At 49.8% G+C, this 17,454-nt stretch overlaps 1 protein-coding gene across 2 annotated transcripts in view; it reads right to left on the minus strand.

The window, feature by feature from the left end:
* Gpr107 (G protein-coupled receptor 107) overlaps positions 1-17,454 on the minus strand; it is a 57,088-nt gene that overhangs the window by 22,257 nt on the left and 17,377 nt on the right. For both annotated transcript variants that reach the window (XM_015497438.2, XM_048812886.1), the window contains exons 9-13: positions 17,149-17,224; positions 15,801-15,874; positions 15,230-15,347; positions 12,262-12,392; positions 10,176-10,219 (exon numbers count right to left, since the gene is read on the minus strand). In XM_015497438.2, the coding sequence (XP_015352924.1) occupies positions 10,176-10,219; positions 12,262-12,392; positions 15,230-15,347; positions 15,801-15,874; positions 17,149-17,224 (443 nt within the window). The remainder of the gene's footprint in view (positions 1-10,175; positions 10,220-12,261; positions 12,393-15,229; positions 15,348-15,800; positions 15,875-17,148; positions 17,225-17,454) is intronic.

Genomic DNA, 17,454 nt, shown 5'->3' on the forward strand with positions numbered 1-17,454 from the left:
GCCACCTTGCTAATTAAAGAAAAGTGCAGAGTCACCTCAGAGAAGCAAGCTGGTAAAATACTAGAGCAGACAAAGTCCTGAAGAACACAGTTCTTATCACATTTGTGCTTTACAGATTTCACAGTGCCCAAGCACAGGGTAAAGAGGCAGCAGTCACGATCACTTCATTAAATATAGTTTTAACTTTTGGTACTGGGGATTGAACCCAGGGGGCCTGAGCTACATCCCTAGGTCTTTCTATTTCTAATTTTGAGACAGGATCTCACTAAGTTCCTGAGGCTGGCCTGGAACTTGTGATCCTCCTGCCTCAGCCTCCTGAGCAGTGGGAATCACAGGTGTTCACCACCAGCACCTGCCTGGCTTTAAGTATGGTTTTAAACATGGTGCCTCTTACTGTCCACAATGGCAAGGGATGGCAACCTCCTTCTATCACAGATGAGACAGCGAATGTTTGGCCTTATGGGCCAGATGACCTCTGTTACAACTACTCAGTTCTGCCCTGTAGCACAAAAGCAGCTGTGGCGATGTATACACAAATTGGCATGACAGCACTGGACTGAGACTTCAGGACAGGTGGAATGAGATGGGCCCCTGGGCCAAAGTTTGTCTGGAATATCATTATATCCTGATAAGTTAGAAGACAGAATCTCTGCTTTTTCCTCTCTCAAAAAAAGATTATATTCTTACTTAGCAAAACCTTAGATGAGCCGGGAGCAGTGACGCACGCCTGTAACCCCAGCAGTTCAGGACACTGAGGCAGGAGGGTCATGAGTTTAATGCCAGCTTAACCAACTTAGTGAGACCCTAAGCAACTTAATGAGACCCTGTCTCTAAATAAAATACAAAAAAGAGCTAGGGATGTGGCTCAGTGGTTAAGCACCCTTGGGTTCAATCTCAGATACTCAAAACAAAACAAAACAAAAAAACCCAACTTAGATGACAAAGTCATAATTTTCCAAAAGCAGTCAGTGGCTTGTTCTGGCAACATCCACCACTGAACTTACTCTGCCACAAGCAGACAAGGGCAGATCTTTTAGCGCTAGGTGTTTTCTAAAGGGCAAGTTACCATGCATTCACGCTGTGTTACACATGCACAGAGGGAACAGGCAGCCGGCACACGCTCCATGCCTATACTGCAGCGAGCCGAGCGAACCGAGAGCCTTAGCAACAACAAAGAAAAACCAGCAGCCTCCATTCCTCTGGGTTGCCCCGACATGGGCTCCTCATGATGGAAAGAGGCTGACCTGGCTCACGATCCTACAGACCCCGGAGCCTGGTACCAGTGCTGCTGGGCTTCTGTGCGAGAACACTCATTCCGGGAGAGAGCATGCTCCTCCTACAGAGCCACCTGCCTCCTGTGAGCCCCACCTCAAGTCCTCCCTCCTCGGCATCACCACACTGGGACCAGGCTTCCGGGTCCATGAACCTTCAGGGGACAAACCGTATCCAAACCATGGCACGATCCAATCAAAATGGACAAAGGACCCAAATTCACATTCTTCCAAAGAAGATGAATGAATAGCCAACAAGCACTTGAGAGGATGCTGAACACAGTGAGTCACTAGGAAACACGACTTCACACTCGTTAGGAAGCTGCTACAAACAACAGAACAGGCCAGACCCACCCCTATAATCCAGGATCCCAAGTTCCAGACCAGCCTAGACAATTTGATGAGACCCTGTCTCAAAAAATAAAAAGGGCTGGGAATGCAGCTCAGTGGGAAAGCACTTACCTCAGGTCCATGGGGCCCTGGCTTCAATCAATCCCCAGTACCAATAAATAAATAAATAAATAACAACATGTTCTAAAAATTTTAAAACATGAGGGTCTGGGGGTACAGCTCAGTGGTGCTTTGCATGCACATGGCCTTGGGTTCTGTCCCTAGCACCAAAAATAAATGAAAAAATCAAACTTAATTTAAAAAATGTAAAACTCTGAACATGGGGGTACCCACTAGGGCCAGGGTGTGGCCCACTGGTGGAGGGTGTGCTGAACATGCATGAGGCCTTGGGTGCAATCTGCAGCACATGTGGAAAAACCAAACCAGAAAATATTAAGTGTAGGTAAGGACGTAGAGAAATCAGAATCTGTGAACAATGCTGCTGGGAAAACACAATGATTTGGCCACCGTGGGACACAGTGTAGCAGTCCTCAAAACACTGAATGCAGGATTATCACACAACTCAGCAGTTCTACTGCGGGGTGCACACCCAAGAGAAGGCAAAGCAGGGACTTACACAGGCATCTGTACACCCAAGTTCAGAGCAGCCTCATTCACAATGACCACAAGGTAGAAGCTGCCAGGTGACACTGACACATGGAGGAAACGACTATGCGCGGTATAACGTGACAGAGCATCTTCCAGCCTTAAAAGGAGAACCTGCAGGGCGTGGTGGCACATATCTGTGATCCCAGGAACTCAGAAGGCTGAGGCAGGAGGATCGCAAGTTCAAGGACACCCGGGCAACTCAGCAAGACCCTGTCTCAATAAAAAGGGCTGGGGATGCAGCCCAGGGACAGAGCGCCTGCAGGTTCAGTACCCAGCACCATACACACACAAAGAGGTAGACACTGGTGTCCTTGATCTGTGGTCCCTAGACCCTAACACAGCCAGACCCATGGACAGTGAAGCAGAACAGTGACCAGGGCTGCAGAGGAGGCAGTGGGCTCTGCCTGCAGGGCTCAGTGGGGAAGGGAACTTCTGAGATGGGTCATGGTGGTGGCTGCACAATAAGGTAAATGCACTCAATGCCACAGAACTGGACACTTGAAATAGTTCAAGTGTATGTCACACTTATTTTACCAGGATAAAAAAAAAGGAACAGAAAAGAAACACACACATACACACACACACACACACACACGAGAACACAAGGCTCTGAGGTGGATTTCAGGGAAGTGTAGAGAAGGCAGAGGAGGGGACCAGGGCTCCCAGCCAGACTGGAAAGAGCCAACATCAGGGGATTTCAACTCATGCCACAGGGGTTATGAATTAACCCTGGGGTCGAGGGCTCGAGGACACAGGGAGGTCTTGCCCCAAGTCTGCAAACAGATTACTCAAAAAGGGAAAAGAATACTGTCTAAGGAAAGCAAGAATTAAACCCATAAACATGAGTCGCCTCCATACACAATCACCATTTCTCTCACCAGCAGGCTCTGTGGTTTTGGGGCCTCCCCCTCCCCCGGAACACTTCAACACTGAGCTACACCTCCAGCCCAGCTGCCTCAGCCTCGGGGACATCAAACCTGGGGACCACAGGTGGGCCTGCCCCACCAGCTCCAGCACATTGTCCATTAGGTTTGTTTACATGAATATACCAAATAAAACCCAGTTCTGCTGGGCACAGTGGTGCATGCCTGTAATCCCAGAGGCAGGAAGATGACAAGTTCAAAGCCAGCCTCAGCAAAAAGTGAGGCACTAAGCAACTCAGTGAGACCCCATCTCTAAATAAAATACAAAAAAGGGCTGGGGAAGTGGTTCAGTGGTTAAGTGCCCCTGAGTTCAATCCCCAGCAACACCCCCACAACCCTGCCAAAAAAACCAAAAACAAACAAACAAACAAACAACAACAACAAAAACAGTTCTTTGGCATGAGGTGCCCTGAGGTAAAGGACAACTCAAATAACCAAAAGCATTCAGCAGAGGGAGTTGGAAATAAACTCAACAGGTAAATGAGGAAAAGACCCAGCCGGGCTTCTGCTGGCTGTGACCAACAAGGACTTGAGAAGCCTCATCTCTAACGCCACTTCTCTACGGCGTTTGGTCTCGGGAACCCCTTACTTTTAAACATGAATGAGGACCCCAAAGAGTTTTTATGTGGGTCATATCTATCGATATTTACCACATTGGAAAGTAAAGCAAACATTTCAAAAATACTTCAGGCTGGGGTGCAGTTCAGTGGCAGAGGACTTGCCTACCACGGTGAGGCCTGGGCGCCTCCCTTGTATTCCCCCAAGAGTCCCCTGTTTCTTGATATTGCATGTTAACATAATTAACACTTTCTTGTTTAAATAAAACAAAATGTTTTCCAGGAAAAAAAAAAATTAAAGAAAAGAATTGTTTTCCGTATCTGTAAACCTCTGCAGTATCTGGCTTAATAAATGTAACTGGACGCCCATTGTTGCTCTGCATTTAACCTGCTGTGCGAGCCTGCTGTGGTTGAAGTGGAAGAAAGAAACACAGCGTACATGGGAGGAGGTGAGTGGGTTTTGTATGTTTGTTGGAGACAGGTCTCAGGATGCTGCCGGGCTGGTCCAGCTGTGGGCTCAAGCGGTCCTCTGATCCTCCTGTCCCAGCCTTCCCGGTAGCAGGACTATAATCACGTGCAGGCAAGCGGAAGATCCATACTGCCTGACTCTACATGAAAACTCAAGGCCAGCTTAGCAAGACCCTGTCTCAAAACAAAAACCAAAACACACAGCAGAGTTCATGGGGTGGGGAAGCTGCACTGAACCCAGGGGACCTCCCCATGGTCCCCCAACTGCGCCTGCTCACCTGCCCCTGACTACAAAACTTTATGTGCCAGGTGGGTGGAAAACACTCTCAGGAGTCAGCAGGACTCTTGAATACAGAAAGGTCCATATAAAATAGTTTCAAAGATCACATTGTTAACATGCCCACAGAACCGCGACTGTGAAGCCGAGCGGCAGGTGAGAGTTCTCCTACATACGACTTTTTAGTCGGAAGCACAGATCATATCATTGGCGATACATAGTGCTAGTTGTTCAACCTGGGAGTGACATGGTCACTTCATTCCTTGTTAAGAAACTGTCTGCCGAGAGCCTATAAGTCTGAGTAGCCAGAGCAGCCAGTCATTCCTTCAGATACAAACAGCCAAGAGAAAAGCGGCCATGGGTGGGCACCCACAGCAGCCCCAGGCCACATGGCACAGCCTCTGTGCACATCCTGCTCTGCCCACAGAACATCAATATTGATATCAAGGTTGAGATATGACATTTACAATCTGTACAGAAGCATCACAGCATCCCCCCCCCCCGTCCCCCAGTACTGGGATTGAACCCAGGGGGCTTTACCCCTAGGCTGCATCCCAGCCCCTCCTGTTGTTTTGTGACAGGGTCTGCTGGGGCTGACTTTGAGCCTGTGATCCTCTGCGAGCCTCTGCCCCGGAGGAACCAGAGGAACCCTAACTGTGTGCCACTGTGCCTGGCTCATCAAGGCCATTCTTAAGTGGCTTGAGAGCTTTTTGTCCCTGCGAATAGGTGGCAGTGAAGAACACAGGCTGCTAGTGCAGCTTGGTGCCACAGCCCAGCATTGCTTTAGTACCAGCAGTGCAAACGCCAACAGTCAAAACGCTAAGGAGGGATCCTTGTGGGAACAGTGGGGTCCTGAGGATCCCCGGGGAGCTGCTGTCCTCACAGGTTCCTCTTATGGCCAAGGCTCCTTGCAGAACCCACAGCAGCTCAGATCCAGACCCTGCCTCCAGAATGCCACAGCTGGCCAATCACCGCAGTGTAAAGGCTTCTGAAGCCACATAAAAGGTAAGTCTGGCTTGCCCGCAGAAACGCAAGGCCAAAAGAAGGATGACCAGAGTAGAGGCTGCCATCTTATTTATGTTGTCCGAGCCCAGGCCGACCCTAAGAGGAAGCCACCCGGGGAGAGGAGCCTGCAAGCTCAAGAAGAGACAGTGGATGGATCCTGGCAGGAGCACAGGGGACCAGGTGGGCGTGACCAAGCAGGACTCCCTAAGCTCAGAGGCCCCTGCAGCACAGGGAATCTCAATGACAGAGGACCCAGGAAGCAGCATGTGGTAGAAGGGACAAAGGGCTGAGGACAGAGGCAGCTTCCTCCTTCATGTCTTCCTTTACACTCCCTCAGATGCCGTTAAAAGGAATCCAGAGACAAAGAAGTGAACAAAACCCAAGGCTCTCTGGAAGCTGTGTTCAGCCCAAATGCCAAACAACTACAAGCCGCACTCTGCCTGGCCTGGACTGCACTTCGGCTACTAAGGAGAACCTAAAGTCCGAGTCCCAGCAAGGCCATGAAATGACCAGTGGAATGACAGCCAAGGAAGAGGCACCAAAAGGTCAGGTCCCTGTGGCTGCCCTGCTTCCAGCTCCGACAATGTCACCGCCTGAGGCCCCACAGGCCTGTCCTCCAGGACCGGCAGATCTCAGGACAGGTGAGGGGCACACAAGGTGGATCACATAAGGAACAGCAGCTGGCCATGTGCTTGTCCTGCCTTCCCATGCGGCCCTTCAGGGTGTGACCACACTGCAGTCACCACTGAGGGGGGCTAGCTAGCAGAGCGCTGTTCCTCAGTCCTCTCCACAGGGGAGACTTCACTAAGGGAATGTGGCTGCCTAGCCTCTGGGAGTTTCACTAGATGACCATTTTTCAAAGGATGGAGTGGACTGGCTGAAAAGCATCCACCAAGAAGACAAATGGGCCGGATGCGGTGGCGCACGCTTGTAATTCCAGCAGCTCCAGAGGCTGAGGCAGGAGGATCACAAGTTCATAGCCAGCCTCAGCAACAGGGAAGCGCTAAGCAACTCAGTGAGACCCTATCTCTAAATAAAATACAAAACAGGACTGAGGATGTAGCTCAGTGGCCGAGTGCCTCTGAGTCCAGTCCCCGGTACCCTCCCCCCACTTTATTTGGGGGAAATAAAGAAGACAGTCTGGCCAGGTGCAGTGGTGCACGCCTGTAATCCCAGTGACTCTGGAGGCTGAGGCAGAAGGATCTCAAGTTTGAGACTAGTGAGGCCCTAAGCAACTTAGTGAGACCCTGTCTAAAAATAAAAAGGGCTGGGGATGTGGCTCAGAAGTTGAAACACCCCAGGGTTCAATCTCTGACACATAAGAAAACAAAAACAAACAAAAAAAACTACCCGCTGACAATCCAACCTTCTCATTTTTTTGTGCCAGGGAGGGAAGCCAGACCCACACACTAGGCAAATGTTCATCCACTGAGCAACACTCACAGTCCATAGACACCCCGCTCTACTCTACTCGGTCCCTCCGTCAAAAGTTTGTGGTGGTCCCTGCTGAGGAGGACTGGGTGTTCTGGACAGAACGGGCCTGTGGATGCCAGCGCCTGCTTTTACCCTGCTCTTTGCTGAAGAGGCCCATGCTGCCACCTGGTGGAAAAGTGAGAAATTGCCTTGTGTGCTCCCAGCAGCACAAAAGCAGGGTTTACCACAGAGGCTGGGGGACAACACTGACCCACCCGGGGCCTCAGTGGCTGTGCAGTCTACCCCAGGCTGAGCCTTTCACCAAGTGCTCAGCTGAGGGCCAACCTCAGGTGAAGTCAAGGGTCGCAGAGACTGCCAGGCAGCAAGTCACCCCTAGACCCTCAAAAGCAAGGTGGAGAAGGCACTGAGGCAGCAGATCTCAGAACAACAGAGAAAGGAGAAGGGCATTGGTGAGGAAGGACCCGAGGAATGCCCCAAGGGCACAGGATGAAGCCCAGGAGGAAAAGAGCCAAAACCTACCACTGAGAAAGAGAAACACTGCCCTTAGGACGGCCAAGTGTTTCTGGCCCAGTGGTGGGGAAAACTAATTCAGAAACACCAAAGTATACAAGGATAGAAGAAAGGTTCTTTTTTTTGGGCACAGGGAATTGAACCCAGGGGTGCTCCACTCCTAAGCCACATCCCCATCCCTTTCCATTTTTTTATTTTGAGACAGGGTCTTGTTAAGTTGCTGAGGCTGGCCTCCAACTTGAGAACCTCCTATCTCAGTCTTCCATGTGTGGTATGATGTCTGCTCGTTAAAATATTTTGTGTTAATATATTACAGTAAGGGGGAGGACCCTATTGATTACATGACAAAACAAAGGTTTTTTTTTTTTTTTTTAAATACAGCATGCGTAGATGGGAGAAAAAAAGGACAAAATATCCCCAAACAATTACTATTGCCAAAAGGTGGGTTTTCATGCTTGTGGCAAGGTGCTCTATTAAGATTCTAATCTCCACTTTATTTTTTGCGCTTCCTTTACTCCACTGCATGAACGCAGAGAGAGGGCTCTCTAACGCAGCTCCAGGGAAGGCGACCAGCAAGGCTACTGCACACAATGTCCCAGCTCCAAGCTGTTGAAAAGAACCTGTCACAGCAGGGAGCAGTGGCACATGCCTATAATACCAGCGCCTCAGGAGGCTGAGGAAGGAGGATTGTGAATTCAAAGCCAGCCTCAGCAAAAGCGAGGTGCTAAGCAACTCAGTGAGACCCTGTCTCTAAATAAAATACAAAATGGGACTGGGGATGTGGCTCAGAGGCTGAGTAACCCTGAGTTCAATCGGGCGGCTAAGGTAGGAGGATTGCCTCAGCTTCCCCAGTACCTTAAAAAAAAAGTATCTGTCACAGAGAGCATTCCAGTGCAGGAAAAGGGAACCCAGTGCTTTGGAAGAAGAGAGGACTAGAAAGAAGACAAACGCTGGCTGAGGTTGTGGGGGTCGGGAGCAGGCCTCGGAGCAACCATGGGTCCGAGCCTGGCAAGATCCTGGGTATGAGGCTGCACAGAAACAAAAGCACCAAGGCCCGAGCACAGGGAATCTCTACAGTCACTATTCTGGTCACAAACCGGGAGAGCCTTCTTAATACCATGCCCTAAATAAGAACCCAGAGAACCCAGAGTGGTGGGAAATCACTAAATCAGCTTTTGTGCAATTTTTTTTTTTCGTACTGGGGTTGAAGCCAGGGGTGCCTTACCACTGAATCAGATCCTCAGCCTTTTTATTTTTTATTGTGAGACAAGGTCTCACTACATTGCTGAGGCTGGCCTGGAACTTGCAATCCTCCTGCCTCAGCCTCCTGAGTTACTGGGATTACAGGCGTGGCCACCACACTAGTTCAGGTTTAACTCCATTTAAAAGAAAGAATGTGATAATAATTGTACTCTAAAGCCTGTGAAATGAGACTCGTGGCCATTATGTTTTCTCAAATGAATCCACATTACTTTTTTTTGTTTATCTCTAGTGTTATTTTTTTATTTATTTTTATGTGGTGCTGAGGTTCGAACTCAGTGCTTCACTCATGCAAGGTAGGTACTCTACCACTGAGCCACAGCCGCAGTCCCCACATTACTTTTGTAATCAGAATAAAAGGTTGGCAACAATATTTTATTTTTAAACAAAAACTTGTTTCTTTTTACTACTGATAATGAATATTCTGCCTTGAAGCACACTACTACCGGCACTGGTAAGACTTTGCACATCCCCTGAGGGCTACTGCAACCTTTGAGATCCGAGGGCCTACTGTGCCACTGGATCCTGGTCCTGGGCACTAGTTAAGCCAGCCCAGAAACACTGAAACACATATTTTCTTTATGGCTCCTTTTCTGATACAAGAGGCATGATTGGAAAATCAAGGAGATGCAGATGGGTTATAATGGGATAACCATTTAAAATATCAGCTAGTTTTAAAGGTTCTTTTTGGACTCAGAGTTTTATTTAAAATTAATACCAACACAACCATTTTGAAAATATGTTAGGTCAGCAGAAAAGACCACTCTAAACACAGCCAATTCCACTCCACAGCACTCCTATTCTCACAGGCAACATTAGCTGGCCCTTCCAGGACACAAATGGTTCTAAGTCAGAGAGAGAGAGAGAGAGAGAGAGAGAGAGAGAGAGAGAGATTGATTGATTCTTGGTACTGAATACTTAGTCCATAGGTGCTCTATTACTGAGCTACATCCCTAGACCTTTCTATTTTTTTAAGACAGGGTCTCACTAAGTTGCCTCCAATTTGTGATCCTCTTGCCTCAGCCTCCCGAGTCACCAGGATTTCAGGTGTTTGTCACCACTGATTTTTTTTGTTTTGGGGGGGTGGTACCAGGGATTGAACTCAGGGTCCCACTGAGTTGCTTAACTCCCACTTCCCCCGTTGCTGAAGCTGGCTTTGAACTCACAATCCTCCTGCCTTAGCCTCCCGAGCCACTGGGATTACAGGCTTGCACCACCATGCCTAGCACTGATTCAGTTTGAGAGGGTAAAAATCACAATCACAAGTAGAAACGAAATCCCAATATGCAGCAACCTCCCCCAAGCCTCTGTATACAACTGGTCTCTGTGACACTCAACACATGCTTCTCCACCATGTATCCACTGAATGCTCCTGCAAACCTGGTCCCCAGGCCCCCTACCCACCCCAAAGAGTGCCCAGTGTGGGGTTCAGAGGGAAGTGGGCAATGTGCAGGAGCACGAGGGGACTTGCCTTTTCCATCTGTGGCTGAGGCTTCTTGTAAATGTCTGATTGACCTAAAAATAAACATTTGGAGAAAAAAGGTTAGCTGGCAAATTTGCATTCTTCTTTACTTCCTGCTCAAGCTGCTTGGGGCCTTGAATTTCCCTATTACAGACTGAAAGTGTGGACTAGTGACTTCAGAGCACTCTTCCTATGCTAACCCGCACCTCCCCAGTTATGGCGCTCAGGCCTGCAAGGCAGGATGCCCTCTGCTGGTGGAGACAGGGGCAGTGAGTCTGGCAGGGCCCCAGTGAAGAGAACTCTCCTGGTCTCTACCTACCTCAGTCCCACAGTCACCCCAACCTGACTATGATAACAACAGAGCCTCGCTAAGGTCTCCTGCCACCGTGAGAGAACTGACCCTAGAAAGCTGCTGGCCACCATCTACGTTTGGGTCCAGGGGCTGTGAACATATGGTTTATGCAAACTCATTAAGTGGAGATTTATTAATCTGTGGAAAACTGCTGCCCCAGGGAGTCTTTTTTTGCTGTGCTATGCCAGTAACTAATGACTGCCACCACCACTCAGGCAGGGGACATGTCACTAAAGAAGCTGCAATCGGAGTCCCACGCACAGCGCTGCCACTAGAGCAAGGCTGCGCGCAGCAGGTGGTGGGGTGGGTAAGGGAAGAGGGCAGGGTCTGGCAGACCCAGGCTCCCTTGGGCACTGCCACTTCCTCTTGTGGTGAGTAAGCCACTTTTCCTAAAGCCTCAAGAGCTTGCCTCTGTGAGGTCTGAGCGGGCTGCCGTGGAGACTAACTAGCGTAAGGCTGGAACCGGCCCAGTGCTGGCTGAATTGAGTACTCTAAAGAATTATTCATGTTATTTCTTAAATTACTTTTCTAGACCTTATTTTTTTCATTCACAGTATTTTTAGGGATATTTAGCTGAAGTGGTCTTGCCATTTGGATCTGTTCATTAGTACCGTAATTGACCAGTGGCAGGTAGATCTATGCTGGTCTGGATCCCTGGCATTACTGCCTGGCAATGGCATGTACAGAGCAGGATCTCGCCTGAGCGCAGTTACGGCCCGACTCCTCCCCTGGGCAGCATGCGGAGGGGGATGCAGGAGCTCTGGTCCCCTGTTCTGCTGGCAGCTGTCTGCTGAGCTTGGATGTGCACACAGGCTGTGTGGCTCTCCCAGCTGGAATGAGGACCAGCTTCACTGTGCTCCAAGCAATCTACAAACCCCAAGATCCCAGAAAATAACTAGTGTTCTGCAGAGGACACTTCAGTAAGAAGCATTTTGCTTTCCTTAACCTGGATTTCAGAAGAATTTACTGCACTCAAATAGCCACGGAGCTAGATCACGAGGGACGGGGCGAGGTGTTTTGTTCCGCCCTCTTCCCTCCTCCACTGGACCCTTACTAGACCAAGAATCTCCATCACTTTGAATGTGATTTAACACGGATAGTCTTTCCCTTCACGCACTTCTTTATGCGTACTCAAAATGCAATACATGCACCTGCAGCCTGTCACCTGCAGGAGTGCAGCACACGGTTCTCAAGTTGTCAGAACTGTGCATGTGCTGACAGCCCACTAACTAGCGTTCATGAACTTCCTCATTCTCCACCGACCTGGCAGGAAAGGGTTATTTATGGGAATTCAACTCCCTGTCCGCTGAAGTCAGCCTGCTGTTTCCCGTTGCCACCAAGTTCTCCTTCCCAGACTCCAGTCTAGAACTGTGCTCTGCCCCAGCCCACGCTGCCAGGCCAGCTCCATCAGAAGTACCTGGGCTACTTGATAAAGACTCGGGGCTGGGGCTGGGGCTGGGCTCGGTGGTAGAGCTCTTGACTAGCAAATGTGTCGTGCTGGGTTCAATCCTCAGCACCACGTAAAACAATACATAAGTAAAAAGTATCATACCCATCTACAACTAAAAAGAAAAGAAAAAGACACAGGTCCTGCCTGGACACTCTGTGGGCAGTCTAGCCCACAAAGCTGTACTAAAAAGCCCAGAGGCCCTGGGTGGTTCCGACCAATTTAAGATCAGCCAGTTCAGCTACTGGGTTGACAACCGGCCCCGGGTGCGGGTAGCTCCTCCTGGGGTCACTCACCACACCACTGGGAAGAGGATGGCGCCACAGCATAGCAGGTCCACCAGGAACAGAGAGTCCTTCCACAAGCCATACTCGGTCGTGCCCTCCTCTGTGGACTCTATGATGATGTAGGCCACGTTTGCCAGGACCTACGGGACACAAGAAGCCACTGAGGCCCCAGAGCAGGGCTGGTGGGGAACGCAGAGCCTCCACCTGCGGCTGCTGCACTACTTCCTAAGCTCTTCCAGAACTCTGCCACTCTGCAGGTAAGAAGCGCAGGTCCTATGCCCTCCCTTGGACCAGGTCAGGCTGGTGATGGTTCTGACCAATGGAGTGAAGCGGATGGGACTCATGTGACTGCCAGGGCAGACACAGCTCCCACTGGCTCTCCCTCCAGACCTTTACAGCCCGAGCCTGCTGGGAAGAAGTCTGCGGAAACGGCCATGCTAGACCATGCAGACAGGAGACCCCGAGGGGCCCTGCTGTTTCTACCCCCTCAAGTCTTCCCAGCTCAGGAAGAAGATGGAAAGACTTCTAGACACCCCCAGTCCCAGTCACTGACCACAACCACGAGACTCTGAGGCAGACCTACCAGTTAAGCCTCTCCTAAATTCCTGACCCACAGAAATTGAGACAGAATGACTGTTACTGTGGCTTAAAGGCACTTTATTTTGGGATGACTTGTTATGTAGCAATGTATAATTAGGACACTTTACTTTGCTTTTCGGGTACCCAGGCCTCATCGGTCACTCAGGTGCTGAATGGATGGCACTTAATGCCCCATTTAATCAGAAAACCTACACTCCCCAGTGACAATAACTCTTCTAAGTACCTGATAATAGGTTTGTTTGATCAGAGACCACAGAGGTAAGAATAGCAGATTTCAGCCCAGCAACCGAGTAGCCACACTGGTCCTGAACGACTCAAGTTCAGGCCTTCGCCCACATGCACGTCTGGCCTCTATTTGCAAAGTCACGCCTTTGCCGTGGGTCTGGTCTATAACTAGGCTCTTGGTGTGCTACGAGTCTTTCAGCTTTTCAGTCTTCCAGCTCCAATAGGACTGACCATTAAGGAAACTGACATCTCAGGACACGTTCTTTCACAGACACCAGTAGGTACAGATGCAGAGATGACATTACAACTACACGTCCCATGAGAAGTCCAAACACCTGCCTGGCTTGCTGTGAAGATGGCTAGTTCTCCAGAGGATCATAAGGAACACAGAAGCTGCGGTGCTGTGATCTGGGAGGCCTCGAAGTGTGGCTCCTTTCTAGGTATAGGACTTATGAATGAAGCTGGCACAGAAGCCAAACTTCATTTAGTACAAACGCAAAGCTGAATTTGAAACCTCAGTTTCCCCACTGGCCCTGGCTCCTGCGTTCTTCCCTACTTGTTTCTCCTGAAGTCTTTTACAGTGACTGTACAATGACAATGGGAACACAAGAGCTTCTCCTCTGATGGTGACTCCACTGTCCTTAACTCCCAGGGTTTACAGGAGACAGGATGCTCCTGAGAGGTGTCTGTGCTGAACAATGTGTCAACAATGTTCTCAAAACACAATTTTGTGCTATGCACCACTTAATCCTTACTCAGAAACTTTCAGCTGGGGCTGGGGTGCGGCTCAGTGGGGAAGCACTTGCCAAGCAAGTGCAAGGCCCTGGATTCAGCCCCAGCAGAAGGAAAAGAAAAGCAAGCAAGCTGTCCACCAGTAGATGTGGCTGAAAGGAAGCAGTTTTAACTTTTTAGGCTTATGTTCAAGGTCCTCTCAGACCAATCCCATGTCTAAGCACTCCAAACTTCCTCATATTTAATTTTTCAATGCCTACATTTCCTCAAAGAGATGTTCCATGTAACCTTGTGTGGTTCTCTTCCAAGGGAACAGGGGAAGCAGGAAAGTCCATGCCCTGTCACACCCCAGTTCAGGCGGGAGTGGGGGGGGTCAACCTTGGGGGCGGTTTGAGTCTGTCTGAGGGCAAGGGATCCAGGCAGCCATCTAGCAAAGTGGGAGGAGGGCCTAGGCCTGTCATCTATAAGCTCTGAGAGTGGTAAGCTGTAGAACTTGATCTGGCCACAGAATGGCCATGTAACTTGACCACCAAGAGACCTGCATGTTCGCTGGTACCCTAGGTTCACCACACAGCGGCACCACGTGTCTGTGGCCACTCCCTTGCCTCGGCACACTGCTTTCCTGCAACGGCTAGGCAAGTCCTCCCTGATAGAAAGCCCTTCTAGGGCACACCACTGTGAGTGACTGCTCCTGGACACCAGTGACTGATCTGTACTGTTCCCTGGGCACTGATCTATGTTCATGGCTGAATGAGGGTAGCGGCACAGCAAATTCCGCCAAGCAGCCAGTTACCAGAGTGGATGGGCTGGTGCCCAGGGAGCCGCCCGCCTTCTCCACCTGCCACATTTGCACTGGTGCTCCAAATCACGAACCCAGCCAGAGAGCACCATCATCAAACTCTCTGTTACAGCACCCACGACTGCTCCTGTCCGTTACCTACCTCCAATATAACCGCTAAGTGCAGACAAGACAAGGTCCCTCACCCTGGAAGCAGCCCGTTCCCCAGCCCCGTCTCCAAATATAGAAAAGGTTTAATAAAGTCTGTCCCTGGTGTCCATGTAACTCAATGGGTATCATTCACATTCTGAAATACCTGGTTGGTAAAAATCACTGTGTATCTGGGCTTCCTCACTAAGAAGACAATTTTATTAGTGGCAATCAGGGGCAGAAGGGAAGGCAGTGTCTCCCCCACACTTTTCTGCAGCTCTCTACCAAAGGCTAGGCATCCCTGCTGGTCTACAGAGTGTCTGGCTTCTCCCAGTGCAAGGATGAGAAGTCCAGATGGTTCAGGGTCAGGATGGGATGCCCATCTTCAATCCCCAAAGGCCCAACCTGGGGTCTCTGGGTGAGCAGGGTCTGTAGCTGAATCCTGCCAAGGGCCAAGAGAAGAAATGACGAGCAGGCCTGGGGTTCCTCTACCTGGAGTGGGATGACAATCATGAAAATCTTCTTGTCTTTATCGGAGAGGATGTGCTTAATGAAAGCCCAGCCGGTGCCGATGAGCGCGATGGTGATGAACAGGAGCGCGCCCTTCAACCTGGAAGAGAAAGCAGGTGGAGGACGCAGAAGGTCTCTTCAGATTCTAACCTGAGACTGGCAGTGAGACTGGCAGCTCATTCCACAGCTGCACATGCTTCTTGTAAGACCAAGAGCCCAATTGTGAAGAGCTCTGTGTGTGAGCAGCACTCCTCTCAGGTGGAGAGAGCTGAGGCTGCAGGAGGAGGGAATAGAGCAAGCCCAGTCCCTGGTCTGCATGGTGACCTCCGAGGTACCAGCTGCAGAGGGGGCCAGGCAGGCTGCCACGGGGCACGGCTGGTCAGTTTGGACAGCCGCCACCTATCACGGCTCTCCCAATTTCTCCTCCTTCCGTTTTTATTTTGTGGTCTGAGGACTATCCAGGGCTTCACACCACTAGGCAAGTGCTCTACCACTGAGCCACATCAGCCCCACAACTTCCCGCATACCACTTTTCCGTGGGTCGCATACTTACAGATGAGTTATGTAGTATACAACAGCCCAGCCCTCAATCGGGAATCCCTGGGAGGAGATGTAGTGGTAGTCGATCTGAAACCAACAAGCACATCTTAGAAAGGCTGAGCCGCCTCGGGCCTGAGTGCACGGCGAACAATAACCACAGCCCACTGACCAAGCCCTCCCTGTCCACTCACCACAAGCACGTACATGTTAACAAACACCAGGGAGCTTTAGAAATGTGACACTAGGCTTCAATGACACTAACATCCTGCCCAGGACCCTTGGGAGGCAAAAAATTCACACTAGCAAATGGCTGCCTATTCCCTTCTTAACAGCCTCCAAGGTCCCAATGCCAGCTGAGAACTTTCTCTTTCACGCCCTGCTGCTTACATAAGGAAATAGGTCAGCCAATGAGTAAAAAAATTAATGTAGGGCTAGGGTTGTGGCTCAGTGGTAGAGCTCTTGCCTAACGTGGGAGGCACTGGGTTGGATCCTCAGCACCACACAAAAATAAATAAAAATGAAATAAAGGTCTATCAACAACTAATAAAATTATTTTAAAAAATTAATGTCATTCAATCAACTGGCTTCAACTATCCTTTAAAAAAAAAAATCCCAAATTTAGAGAGAGCTGAGGCCCCAAACACATCTTAACTAAAATGACAGCGTGCCCAAAGTGCCTCGTGTACAAGTCACAAAGTCGAGAGCAGCTTTGTCCAACATGGACAATGTCATTCATTATCTCTGTGGCTCCAGAGAGAATTTTTAAATTTAGATCCAAATGAGAAATTACCTAAATAACTATTATTTCTTGACAATGTCACTGGACATGTCTGCTCTTCCCCGTGAGGATACTCTCAAACAGGCGAATGGGCCAGGTGGGGTCTGAGCACACAGGCCACACACTACAGGGACCAAGATCTCCCCTCACAGGCAAAGTCATTTCAATCTGCACCTGTTCTCCATACTCACAGCTGAGGCCTGGTTCTTATTCCTCAATCTTAAAACCATCAAGGGTCCCGCCAGCAAGTCTGCTAACAGTGAACTTCAAATGCAGAAAGCCCACGAGGGAGATTGGGAAAAACAGAGGAAGTGGAGGCACCCGCACCTCAAGAAACGCCCAAAGAGGTACTAAAGCAGGACATCTAGGAGACCGCTGGTGGTGGCAGTATCAGGAGCTGACCTGACCTGGCCTAGCCGTGGAGGCTGGGATCATCTCCCCAGCCAGTTCCCCGAGCAAAAGGCAGCTTGAGGGAAAACATATTCTTTCCCGCCATCTAGCTATCCCTTTCCTCTGACTCATCCTTCCTGCTCACACAGGCATGTACACCGTTTCCTAAATGATCCCAGCTGCTTGTACATACTGCGTGGAACACCAAGGAAAGCGACTTGGTGAAAGGAAGGGCCGCCATCAACCAGTGAATTTTAAATACATCATTCCTGTAAAAATAAAAGAAAAGAATTAAAAGAAGATCCCATTCTCCCCAAGGACAGCCGAAGCATCAGAGACATTTATAAGCAAATAATCTGGGTGGCGGGCATACACCCGTTTTTGAGCTAGACATGATGGCACACGTACCAACTACCTGGGAGGCTAAGGCAGGAGGTTTGCAAGTCCAAGGTCAGCCTAGGCAACCCAATGAGACCCTGTCTCAAAATGGGAAAAAAAA

This window comes from Marmota marmota, unplaced genomic scaffold, assembly GCF_001458135.2.
Source record: "Marmota marmota marmota unplaced genomic scaffold, marMar, whole genome shotgun sequence".
NCBI lineage: Eukaryota > Metazoa > Chordata > Mammalia > Rodentia > Sciuridae > Marmota > Marmota marmota.